At 33.6% G+C, this 14313-nt stretch overlaps 1 protein-coding gene across 1 annotated transcript in view; it reads right to left on the reverse strand.

Moving 5' to 3' along the window:
* Window positions 1-2498: 2498 nt before the first annotated feature.
* The window catches only part of LOC126737063 (WD repeat domain phosphoinositide-interacting protein 3), a 51456-nt gene continuing 39641 nt past the window's right edge, over window positions 2499-14313 (reverse strand). Inside the window, exon 6 of the mRNA XM_050441760.1 lies at window positions 2499-11298. Coding sequence (XP_050297717.1) covers window positions 11192-11298 — 107 coding nt within the window. The 3' untranslated portion in view covers window positions 2499-11191. The remainder of the gene's footprint in view (window positions 11299-14313) is intronic.

Consider the following 14313-nt stretch of genomic DNA (forward strand, 5'->3'; position numbering starts at 1 on the left):
ATGACAAGGGAATTTTAATAACCCTATTTCATCAGGAACCAAAGAAATCATGTTAGTAAGTTCTTCGTTCCAAATTTCCATTGTTAATGGAGGCTTGCTTTTAACAACATCGACGACAAGTCGACATAATCTTGACAATCAAAATTCAATTTATTCACGCAAAATATTCTAAAATCCTCGGTTTTTGCGGTTGATCTGCATTTTAAAATCCTTCTTAAAGCTAACTCTCGAATATGTTTTCTATCATCTCCTAATATGGCTAATAAAATATTTTCTGGGTGCGCAAAAAATCCATTTCTCTCAATTACGGGATCAATAGCTTTTTTTATTTCTTCAGGGAGGTAACGAGATTTATTTATAATGGTAAACAAGTGCCTAGCACCATCCTTACAAGACCTAGCAACGTATAACCTTAGGACTCTATTAGCTGTGGTAAGCCATCTAGAGTGTGACATTTTCCCTGGCGCTTTTAGAGCCAAATCGTCTTTTAAAACTCCAGTAGAGATTCCTTGACACATCTCATATAAATACTTTGCATCGGTACTTACGGTTTCTAGATCAACTAATGGTGAAATTGTTTCAATTTTCTCAAACTGTACGACTGGTAAATTTTTACACGATTCAAGGGTCTTACCAATGGCTCCCTCTGATAATTAAAGATAGATGGGATTCTATCAGTTTTGTTTTCGGATGAACCAACTTTTTGTTTAAACGGTGTCGTAAATCGGCAAAATTGTCGGTACTGGTCAGTGTCAAATCCACACTGGGCAACTGAGGCTCATACACAGTACCGTAAATCTATTAATGGGCTGGTATCGTGGAAAATAAAGTAATAGGGCCATACTTTTTCGAAGAAAACTTAACAGGACAACACTTGAATTTTCTTCAAGAAGATCTAATCCCTACTTTGGCTGCCCTATACCCAGACGAACAAGACCCTGCTATCCCGACAAATAATTTGTGGTTTCAGCAAGACGGCGCACCGCCACATCTCTTTCGAGATGTCCATAATTACTTGAATACAGCGTTCCCAGGAAGATGGATAGGACGAAGAGGGCCAATAGAGTGGCCGGCCAGGTCACCAGACCTAAATCCCTGCGACTATTTTCTATAGGGGTACCTGAAAAGTAAAGTTTATATTGAGAAACCAAACAACGTTGAAGATTTGAAAACTAGAATTAGATATGAAATTAGACGTATATCACCCGAAATAATTGATAGTGTTTTACATGAGTTTGTAAACCGTGTCTTGCTTTCTGCCAAGAACCCAGGATGGAGATCAGTTTGAACACTTAATACTTAATTAATAAGAGTTTTCACAGTTTATAACATGTTATTTTAATCTTCATCTCCATTTTATCTTAATTTGTAAATAGACGTACTTACTTGCTTTCTTGTTGGTTAAATGTAAATATTTCTGAAACAGTTGAGTTTTGAGATAAGGTGTGTTATACGAAACTTGCTTGGAATTTCGCCTATATTTTATAAATGCAATAAAATATATGGCATTCCATTAAAAAAAATGACCGATGACGTCATATCTTTCTTTTGTTCCACCCTGTATACAAACATTATGTGAAATAATGCGCAACTTAAAATAAAAATCGACGGGTCCGAGCGTTTTCTCAAAAAATCATGTCTTTAATTTTTATCGAATTTATGCGGAACTTTGGGCGGTCACTGTCTATACCGTACTGCACTGCTCAAATCCTTACTCAGCCAGTCCATATTCTCACCTTCTTGACCCTCTTATGTGTAGGTGCGCAGAATAGGTTCATGCGCGTGTATGAACATTATACTTGTAGGGATAGTAGGTTGTGTGAAAGGGGATAATTAAATAGGAGTAATCAGGGAATCAAGAAAGTCAGAGGTATGGTGTAATATATAAGTGTTAAATTAATTTAAATCGCACAAAACAAAATTCAATGCATAAAAAATAGCATTGGAGCCATAAAAAAAAGAAAAACATAAAATAATACAATTTCTTGCAATAATAAACTGGTTCGTAATTATTCAGAAACGCATTAAATTGGTACCAAAAAAAATGAAAAATTCTAATAATATAGTAACAGCGGGGACGCACCACTTAATTTAAAATTATTTGAATTTTAAAATATGTTATAATTTTTTAAATATTATAATATTAAAATTGTCACTGTCTATTTTTTTAAATTTTATACTCCCAAAAAGGGATAATAAAACAAAGGTAAGAACACAAAGTCATGGTCTCATCAAATCCATATAATTTTGGTTTTTTAATAAATTTTTTAATTTTGGTAATTTTAAGCTGGAGTAATGTGATGTCAGTTGTAATGTGATCTGTGTAGGTCTAGGCCTGATGATGCTCCGATAGGAGCGAAACACGTGTAGCTTTTAAAAAATTATATTGATTTGATGAGACCGTGACTTTGTGTTCTTACCTTTGTTTTGTTTTCGATTGGTCTCTTAGGGAGAAATGGATGATACGTTTCTAAGGGAAAATAATATACAACCATAGATTTAAGCAAAAATAAGTGTTTTAATTTAGGTATGTTTGTAGTTTTACAAAGCATCCTATTTCATCTTAATTAAAATATATTCTATTTTGCATTAAGAACGAACTGAATTTAATAATTATTGTAAAATATTTTACAACTTTAAATTTGCCATTTTTATTAAATAACAAACATTACTAATAACTAATTTATTTTTTTTTATATTAATATACAACAAATTACCCTGCAGTACTAGACGTTAGGACCTATTAAAACCGCTTGATACAAATTTGCGCAAATATGTCTGATTCCATTTTTGTCAATAATATGTTATTCTATATTTTATTTTGGTAAAATTATGTCACAAAAGGTTATCTTACATTCAGATAACCAACAACTTAACTAAAACTCACTTTTAAAAACCAATCTGAATAGCAGCGTTTCATACGAAAAATGAGCTCAACATTTATGACAAATATACGTGTATCAAACGATCTTCACAATAGCGACACTAATAACAAAAATCACAAATTTTATTATATCATTACTTTTACCGCTGTACCTACCTACTAGAAATTAAAAATTTGATGTGAGAAAATATGTAACCTTACTCCGCTTTATCATTTGCAGGATGTGGCAAGATACTAATACCGGAGAACGGGGTTAAAATGTGCCTGCATAGGTGAAAATGTGCCACTGTGTCTTCCCACATATATTTTAAATTTTTGCGCTCGAGATGATTCTATCATGTAAACCAGCCTTTACTATGATGCCTTTACTAGTTTGGTCATCTTATTGCGTAATGCCAAACTTTGTGGCACTCGCTATTTGTTAAGAGATGCATTCATAATCAATCCGCGGGCCAAGTTCGACGTCAAGTTTAAATTCGACATACTAACAGCCGTTCACAATAGGTAAATTTAAGGTCTGAACATATGGCACGTGCGCTGTAGTTATGTTTTCGGTGATTCACCGATTTTGATTTTTATTATTATTTTGTCAATATATTTGCTTGTATTTTTATTGTATTTCCACGTAGTAAAAAAATTTAATTACATAATCAGCAGTGAGAATTTAATGTTCAGTTTTTGCTCCAATGTGTTTTAAATTACAGGCCTCTTTATGATAAGGCAGCTCCCTTATACTAAAACTGTGGAGCTTCTGTTGCAGGGTCTTTGCATACTACAAGTGAATTTGTACTTACAACTTAACACTTTAACTGCCACGATTTTGAGAAAAAAAATGTACCGGGTCTCGTTGGCCAAAATATTTTTTTTGTCTCAAACACTTTATTTCTATTTATTTTAAGTAAAAATCATGAAACAAAATGTGTTTTTTTTATTTTTTGTGTAAAAAATGCCGTGTCCACATATGGTACACAAGGCCTAGCATAACGATATTTCTACTAATGCCTAGTCACTGGCCATGCGTACAATATATGGACACTCAAGGACAAAAATGACGTCGAATATAGTTCAAGCGCGGAGCATAAGCAGCGGAGCAGAGGTTTCATTGGATTCAGTTTGTTGCGGACTGCCGAAGGCTACGTTTTTTAGAACTACTTTTAGAAAACGTAACACCGACAGCGAATGTACGAAAAATGTATACCTCTAATTTTGACCCTGCACATGAAGATATAGGTGCGGCGTGCGCGAGTAAATCAACATCCAATTATAAACCTTTATCGTGCAAACAGAACACTTTTATGAAAGTGTATTTATTTTTTTTATTTTTATTTTAGGAAAAATAAAGCTTCCAACAGATATACCTAAATTTAATACATCTGCAGGTCCGTCTTGTGAACAGGGACATATGGCAATGAAGGACGAATCAGATAGCTCTTTGAAACAGGATCCGAATTTCTTGACAGATACAGTCGAACCAGAAGAAAACACCTCTCAAGCCACAGTTTGGGGACCAGTTACAGGAAATTTTGTAACTTTTGAACTTCCTTATAATCTTGGCATTCCTGAATATTTGAAAAATGAAATGGCAGGTAAAAATGAATTGTCATTTTTTGAAATGTTTGTCTCTGAAGATGTGATAAATATGATTGTGACTCAAACAAATATTTACGCAGAGCAACAAATTCTTAGCGGAATAATAAACGAAACGATTACGAAAGATTCTCGTCTAAATTCATGGAAAGACACTAATTACAATGAAATTCGTACATTCATACCGTTTCTTATTTGGATGGGACTCGATTCAAAGCCGTCATTACCTGATTACTGGCGCAGAAGTCCATTATATAAAAGTGAAATTTCCAATTATATGCCCCGAAATCGATTTGAATTACTTTTACGAATGTTTCACTTAGCAAACAATGACGAGTGTCCTGAAAATGACAGACTTTACAAGGTTCAAAGTCTTGTTGATAAAATGAACGCTAATTTTTATCGTTGTATGGTTCCGGAGTCGTGTGTCTGCATTGATGAGACGATGATTCCGTTTAGAGGCAAGCTGTCCTTTAGACAATACATAAAAGGAAAGCGTCACAAGTTTGGAATAAAACTTTTTAAAATTTGTTTGCAGGGGACAAATAAGGTAAAAATATATTGCGGCAAAGAAAAAATTAATGGACAACCGGTTGCGGAAAAGATAGTTATGGAAATGATTGAACCCTTATTAGATGAAGGAAGAACACTTGTGTCGGATAACTGGTATACATCAGTTAACTTAGCTGAAAATTTGCAAACTTGATCCACTCATCTTATAGGAACATTGCGCAAGAATCGAAAAAAAAGATGTCGTCGTCTTCCTAAAGATGTCGTGGAAGTCAAGCTCGAAAAGAGGGAGATCGTCGCCAAACAAAAAAATAAAGTAGTAGTTATGAAATAGCAAGACAAAAGAGAGGTGCTTTTTTTGTCGACAAAACATAAAGATAATATGGTAGAGGTAACGCATAGACAAGGCCCCAAAAGAAAACCAGCCGCGATTATCGAGTATAATAATGTTAAATCATTTGTGGATACGTCAGATCAGATGACAGCTTACTCAAACTCATTACGAAAGTCCGTCAAATGGTACAGGAAGGTGGCATTTGAGTTGATAACTGGCACTTCAGTGGTGAACTCTTTGATTATTTTTAATTCAATCAACCAAAATAAAATTTCGGTTACAAAATTCAAAGAGAATCTCTGCCTGCAACTTTTACAGACGAATAAACCACCCCTTCCCGTACAAGTTCAACAAAAACATGAGTTTACTCAAAATGCTCTTAACAAACGAGGTAGATGCACGACTTGTTACAAAAGAAACTCCGAACTACACGGTAGAAATTATGCTGTTAAGAACACCAAAAGAATTATTTAGGTATGTAATGGATGTGAAGGAAGCCCATTTATGTGTTTGGACTGTTTCTTTGCCAATCATGTTTGCACAAAAAAAAACTAAAAAAAAAATTCATAACAGATGTTTTTAGTTACTTTTTTAATGAAAAAAATACGTTATTTTTGCCTATGTACTGTGAATTTTCATTTAAAAAATTGAAAACATAAATGTTTATCTCAAGTTTATTGTATTATTTGCTATACCTCTAAAAACTAAAAAAAGTCCAGGCCATTTTATGATAGTATAATGCTACGCCAGACCCATCGATATTCCCGATATACAATATACAAGAGATACAATAGATGTGTACCAGCCACGAACACATGGCCGAGAATCCTTCTAATGCATGTGTCCCATATGTGTACACATGGCAGTTAAAGTGTTAATAATACTTTTATAATTTAGATGACGCATTGGAATATGTACCAGGTGTAGGATACTCAGATCGTCAATCCTCATCAAGAAAGTATGTAATATAGTGTAATATAGAGAGAATCGAGAAACCAGAATTAACTACCAGAAAAAAGCAAAAACTCTAAGTTTCTTCAAAAGAGTCAATTAAGCAGGTTGATAATGTCCTGCTAGATGTTTCAATTGACATACAAATATTAGAGCAAACACAGATATCCACTATAATAAGTTTGATTATTTTGAACCAAATACTGGTGTCTTAATGGAGGAACTATAAATAAATGTCATACATTTAAAAGGTCTCTCAGATAAATGAACTACTTTATTATATTTATTAGGAGTATACTAAATATCCGTGATAACTTTTTTGTTTGTTACATTTCTGGATTTCATCTTCAGTCCTCAACCATTCTTGGTTATAAGTATGTTAAGTTTTATTACGTTCCTAGGTTATTTTTGCCTTAATATAATCATGTACCTATATTTATAAATAAGACTGATCAGGGGATTAGGTGGCTTTGGCACTTTCACTTCATCCATGAAAATTAATTCTTCTTTTAATAGCAAAAGTGCCAAGGTAATATGCAGCAAATTTAACGCGTCCTTTATCCATAGTTTGTTTTGTTAGCGTGAAACTTGGTTCACTATTCACGGAACAAAACAACAGGATAATTCTCAAAATGAAATCAAAACAAACACAAAATAACAGAAAGGTAATAATTACGCATGTCATAACTCGGCACGACATAAGAAGCTTGCAAACAATTTTGTCCACTTCAGCACACATGCCAAAGTTGAATTTTATTGTAAATGGTCTGATTACTTATAACCTACTTAGCATGCGTGCCCAAGGTCGCGTGTTTTCGTAAATTTAGTATACTTTCTAGTGGTGACAAGTTTGTGGTACAAATTGAAACATTCAGGTGAGTAATTTCGATTATCTATATATTTATCTTGATAATCCTTTGATAACGGCATTAGAGCGTAAATTTGTGGAATGAGATAGTGTCCAGTAGTACATCATCCAGTAGCACATTTTCACCCCATATTTTTCCGACTTTCGAAAAACTTATTTATCTTGCACCAATCTGGTGAAAGTTTTTTTATTATTTCAGAATGTCGTTAGAAAACAAGGTATTATAAAAACTATGGTCCAGAGACACTGGAACATATTATTTTGAGTGAAATTAGAGAAAAAAAGAATTTCTGGTCACGGCGCTACTGTGAAATATGATATTCACCGAAATGTACTTAGTACAAATTAAAAAACAAGTATTTAAGAAGAGCGGACGGCAGACTATTTTCTCTGGGGAAGAAGAATCTGTTATCGTGGCGCACGTCATCAGTCTATGTTTTTCAAAAAAATTAGTCTTAAGTTTTTTGGATAAGCAAGGCAGGACAGTCGAGAAGTTCAAAAAGAATTTCTCTGGTATTGAATGGGCCAATTCTTTTGTAAAGAGGCACGCACAGCAAAATTCCAATCGATCAGCCAGAAATATTATTTACAGTTGAGATGATGAGGAAGTAGTAAATAAGTTTTTTGACTATTTGGAAAAAGAACTTAAGGTGTTCCCCTGTCAAATATTTGAAATTATGTTGAAAGTTATCTGGTAGATGACGCGATATTTGAATTTATTATTAAACAAGGCTGAAAGTATCCCAAAAATATAAAGAATTCTTCCAAATGCAGCGGGTAAATTGGCATTAGTTTACGTTGTTTATAAAGCAGAAGAAATGTGGGAAAGTTGGAATGAAAACGGCCCCGAGAAATGTCACTACAACTGAAAAAAGTCAGGTTGGTTTGACTTGTTTTGAAAACTGGTTCGTGAACCTAATTCGCCCAATTTTGAAAAAAACAAGAATAAAAAGTTCTCACATAAATATGAAAGTGATAGATCTTTGAAATGAAAATAACATTTATTTTATTGTTTTGGCCCTAAACGCTACCCACCTGATACAACCATTAGATGTAGCAATTTTTAGACCTGTAAAAATTGCCTGGCGGTAAATTTTAAGTGAATGGGAAGAACATATTTGCAATAGTTCTTGTATGACAGTTCCTTAAGATGAATTTTCAACACTATTAAAAAAACTATTGGATGTTGTATCTAATCATGAAAATATTAAAGCTGGGTTCCGTAAATGTAATGTTCCTGCAAATCGTCATGAAATATTACAAAAGATGCCCATGTATACTATTGAACCCTCATCTGCGGTAAAAGCACTGATTGGTAAAAGTTTGTTAAAAACCCTTATTTAAGGAGGCATTCGATCACGCCTAAAAGAACAAACAAAAAAAGAAGGTAATTTAACGTTCCTTCAGGAAAAAGTATTATAGCTTCCAATATCAACCTTCAAGATAATAATAATACACCAGTGAACTTGCATGGCTCTTCAACTGCATCAGGACATTCTCTTAAATCACCTAATCTTTCTCAAAGGGTTACAAGACTTCATGTCGAATCTGATAGCGAAAATGACAGCAAAGTACATGTTTCTTATGTAGAAAGCAATGAAAGTCCCTATTCACCTCAATTGAGCGAACAATCTCATATAGGTATGTTAGCATTTGAAATACCTGCCACGAATGTGCAGAAAAATGTGGTTAGTACTAGTACTGGTGACTATATACAAACATCAGCTCTATCCAGGTGAAGTACGAGGGTGGTCCCAGAAGTACCCGGCCTGACCTAGAGATGTCGGTAGTAGTTTGAAAATATCAGTGTATTAGAAAGTATACAATCTATAAAGAGTTTAAACGAGGCCGTACGAGCTGCCAAGACCAGCATCGCAGTGGTCGACCAAATGAGCTGACGACTCGAGAAATTTTAAAGAAAATTCACAAAGTGGTACTGGATGATCGTCGACTGAAAGTGCGCGAGCTAGCGGACATAGTAGGCATTTCAAAAATTGCGGTACATCGCATATTAACTGAAAATTTTGACATGAGAAAGCTGTGTGTAAGATAGGTGCCGCAGCTTTCTCAGTGTCGTGAAGATGTTTCAATTGAGTGTTTAGCGAAATTTAATAGCAACAAAGCAGAATTTATACGTCGATTCATAACCAGGGATGAAAAATGGGTCCATCACTTCACACCTCAGACAAAAGAACAATCAAAACAATGGACTCAAAAGGGAGAACCGGCTCCAAAGAAGGGGAAAACCGTTTCATCTGCAGGCAAGGTCATGGCGTCGGTTTTTTGGGATGCGCGAGAGATAATTTTCATTAACTATCTTGAAAAAGGTAAAACTATCAACGGCGAGTATTATGCGAACTTATTGCAACGTTTGAGCGAAGAAATCAAGCAAAAACGGCCACATTTGGTTAAGAAGAAAGTTTTGTTTCATCAAGACAATGCACCAGCTCACAAATCCGTTATTGCGATGGCCAAAATTAACGAATTAAAGTTTGAATTGCTACCTCATGCACCCTATTCGCCAGATTTAACCCCCTCAGATTCTTTTCTGTTTCAAAACTTAAAAAACTGGCTCAGTGGTCAAAGATTTTCCAACGATGAAGAAGTGATGTCTGCAGTCAATGGCTATTTCGAGGCGCAAGACAGTTCTTATTATAAAAAGGGTATCAAACTTATAAAACATCGCTGGAAAAGTGTATAGAGCTGAAAGGAGATTATGTTGAAAAATAAATACACTTTTTTCCAAAATTTTCGTGTTTTCTTTCTTGGGTCAGGTACTTCTGGGACCACCCTCGTAGAAGAAGTAACAAATAAATGCAGTTTTAATTTCATCAATGACAAACTGTGGGAGTAATTTGAAGTGGCTCGTAAAACCAGGCGTGATTTGGTATTTCCACGATGATATTAAGCAAAAAATTAATAAAATCAAAGAAAAGCCGTATCAAATATCTAATCGTGAAGTATCTTAACTACTCTAAATCTATTAGATTGTATTCCTCACTAAAATTTGATTTATTTTGTGCTTAATGTTTGTGATTAGTTTGGTTTTTATTTATGTCACTCTTGAAAAATAAAATTCGTTGCAGTTTGTATAATAATTGTTCATAAAATATATGTTTTACTACAGGACTGTGTAAATTTATTTAGCCCTATATTTATTGATTGAAAATGCAAAGGTGAGATTGTGCTACTGATTTTTCTTTATTAAATATGCATTGAAACCCGATGGGGCACATAGTCACCCCAAAATCTGAGTTACAAACGTGCCATAAAAATATCAAGTTAAAAAAAAAACTAAATGCGTCACTATAAGGCGTTATATTTCTACCTATATATTAAAATTTTAGCCAGCAATATGTTCGAAACATTATACATACCTGAAAAACTGGCACATTTTGACTCCGTTTTACGGTATTCAAATTTTAAGGGCGCTTTAAAAGTAATTGAAAAATACTATAATTAGTTTTTTTAATCAAGTTAAATTAAAGTATGTGTAGATTTAGGTGGGGAAAATCAGTGAATTATCCTATTCGGGTCAAGATACGTACGATTAAAATCACAGTAATTTTAAATTTTAGAAAGAATTCATATACGAGCTCTTAATTTTGTTAACTGCCTATCAAACCAATTAAAAAAAATAATATAGCTTCAATCATCATTAATTATTTTTCGTTAAATAATGATTATGTTTATGTCTTTGGTGTTTGTTTTATGGACTTATTTTATCAGTTCAATTTTCTATCCACCTGTCACCTACTTAAAAATCTTTAAAATACAAGTATTTAAAAATATACCTACTAATAACTTCAAATAAAAAAATACACTTTTTACATAAAACTAAACCTTTAAATCAGACTTAAATAATGTGTCTTACAGCACTTATCATCCTACTATTATTGACTGAGCAAAAGAAATAGTTGTATGACACAAAAAAACTATATTTTTACCATCGACATCTAAAATTTAGTGAATCTTCGAAAGTGAAGTAAATCTGTGAAAATCAAGATAAAAATATGTATTTGAAAAACTCTTCCATATACTCTTGAGTTTCTCAGTGTCAATTAGTTTGGCCAGTAATTTCTAAAAACTGTACGCAATTTTCCCTGACGCACTCGCCCTTTAAGTTGAAGACGAATTTGTAGTAGGAACCATCTGCACAAATCACTGCAAAAAAAGAAAACAAGATTAATCAAGAAATATATAATTTAGTTATGATGTAACGTTTGGTTACACCATATAAATACTCAGCTTCACTAAGGCCCGCTGGCTAGCTTGTACGGGTTAGCTTGCGGAGTTTACAGTAGGTCTCCTGTATACTAAGGTTGTGTTGGTAGGGTGTGCGTTTATTAGGTGTTTAAAAGGGCGCCACACACGGTTAAATAGATGAACCCACTAACATACCCCCATGTGTAGGGACAGTGGGAATAAATAAAGTTTTCTCAATAAAAGATAACACATTTTATTTGGTACTTTCTTTTTGTGGTGGTCTGGAACCTACTGGGTCTCACTCGATTGCCCCCTTTGTATCTCTAAGTAACTCAAAGTCAGCCTCAGTGAGTTCAGTACATTTCAATAAGCTGAATGAATAGAGCTCGAATACAGCAGATTATATACTTCAGAAATACATACTGCATGAATATACCGGGTGGTGCGCCGCCGAGCAGAACATAGGAAATCCCATATAAATTTTAAGTGGGTCAATTATTAGCTTCCCTGTACATTTTACAGAAAAAATATAAGATAACTTTTTGAAGAGACCAATCTGGCAAACCCACATGCAAAGTTTCAAAAAATTTTAATAAGCGAATCTTGAATTATTCAATTAAATGTAATTGCAAAATTACCAAATTTTGCCAGATTGGTCTCTTCAAAAAGTTATCTTATATTTTTTCTATAAAATGTACAGGGAAGCCAATAATTGACCCCCTTAAAATTTACATGGGTTTTCCTATGTTCCGCTCGGCGACGCACCACCCGGTATAGCAGCCAATGAGCTGAAACAAAATGCAAATTACCTCATGCTTCAGAACCAATAAATGTCCGACATTACACATACGAAATTTGAAGGAAAGTTAAATAAAAAGAGAAACAAAGAAAGGAATAATTTTACTGTGATATCTGTGGTACTCACCTTGCCTGTGGATGACCCCTTCTTATGTTAAAACAAAAGCTCAAAAATATGGGCCGGCACAAAGTATGGCTTAAGCCAGGTTGAACAGTCGGCTGTTCAGATCAGAAAGAAAGCTAAACGTGGTCTCTTTAACAAAGGCACCCACATGTAGATCCATCGGAACTCAAAAAATGACAGTATAAATAAATAAAAACAAAATTAATATTAAAAAAAATGAAGGATTGCCCGGAAGCCCCCACCTAAGCGTAACGTCTTTTTCATAAATGACACTGTAATTATTAAAATTAAGGAGAAATATTGATACTGAAAAATCATAAAAGTCCGGCAAAGCTACATTGTTGTGAAAACAAGCTTATTAAAAATATGGCAAGTCTATCTGATCTGATTACCTGCCCGCAATCCGTCAACCTCATGCTGGCCGATAAGGTCACCATAATAAAGTCACAGAACGAACTTAATAAATATACCTGGACTGCCAATTCAATGAAAAGTAAATGACCACTACTAGGTGGCCGCCATTTGCCGTGATTGTGTCCTTTCGATGTTGGTCACTCTGACAAATTTCAGGTGTGCCAATTGTACGGAAATAAAACAATTAAAGTTTTTGAGAGGTTATGTTTAAAAAAACAAAATAAAAAGTTACATTTAGTTAAGAACAGATGGGATAAGATAGGTGCGTTATTAGATCTGAGTAATTTTCTTGTACTTCTTTAAGAATTTCGTTAAAATTTATTATGAAAGAAAGTAATCCTCACCTGAAATGAGACAAAGTTTCAATTAACTTGGGAGAGATGCATGCACTTTAAAATATACAACTATCTATAAAAATTAAAATATAGATGGTTTTATAAGGGTTTGTAATTAGTAAAGGTTTATACAGGGTGTCCGGAAAAAGGAGGCCAATCCGCCAGCCACATATGGGGTGGACAAAAATAATGCGACTTTCGTTATGTCATTTTTAAATTGGGCGCTCGGTATTCAATGTACAGGGCGTCAAAATAAGAAATATAGAATCGTTTTTTTTAAATAAGTCGAGTGTTTCATAAGATATTAAATTAAAATTTGGTATGAGGGGGTTATTTGGAACGAGAAATTGAAATCCGTTCACAGATTTGCTATACCTTGCAGAGGGCGCCACCTGCGGTATATTGCATGTGTTAAAAGTACCAAAACTTTTTTGTTTCCCTGTATAATAAAGTTCTAGTAAAAAATTCTAATTATCCAATTTTTTCTTGTAAAAAAAGTATTCTTAGTAAATGTCGGCCTGAAAATCCGTTTATTAGATATCTTAATTTTAAAATCTAGATACATTTTAACAAGTTAACAAAATAAACGTAAATTATTTTTTCTAAATTAATGCTGAATTACTTTTTATATATTTACATATTGAAAAAATAACTTTTAAGCCATCAACAATCGGATAATAATATATTATTATTTATTATTTATATTATTATTATTATTATTTTATTACATAAAAGCCAAGAACTTACATTCTGTATAGCTTTATGAACTAAATAGGCATTACAATATATTTTAATAAATCTTCAAATGTCAGCTGCCAAATTTAAGCACTAAAAATGTCCAATTTGTCCAAAAGATTTTTAAAACAGTTTATAGAAGGAGCAGTTATGACATCTGCGGGTAACGAATTCCAAACATCGAACACTCTATTAGGCAAAAATATTTGACTTGTTTTTGTTTCAAACATCTGTTTTTTTTAAATTTCAAAGTGTGACCACGTAAGTCTAATATCCCGATTTCTTTAAAATAGTTCGTTTAGATCACAGCCCAAGAATTATAAAGCATTCTGAAGGTAAAAATTATCACCACGAAGCTTTCGTTTATTAAAAGTTAGCAAGTTTGGAGTAAAGTCTCTCACTGTAGCTAGGTCTAGGTTACTACTATTCCGAGATCACAATAAGATTCCGCTTTTTTAAGTTCAATGTTATTTATTGAAAAATAGTGTTCAGATCGGTTTGCAATTGTTGATGAGAAGTTAGGGGAAGTGCATATATTTTTGTGTCGTCAGCAAACCTTGATACCCA

The sequence above is a fragment of the Anthonomus grandis genome, chromosome 6 (assembly GCF_022605725.1).
Source record: "Anthonomus grandis grandis chromosome 6, icAntGran1.3, whole genome shotgun sequence".
In the NCBI taxonomy this organism is placed as follows: Eukaryota; Metazoa; Arthropoda; class Insecta; order Coleoptera; family Curculionidae; genus Anthonomus; species Anthonomus grandis.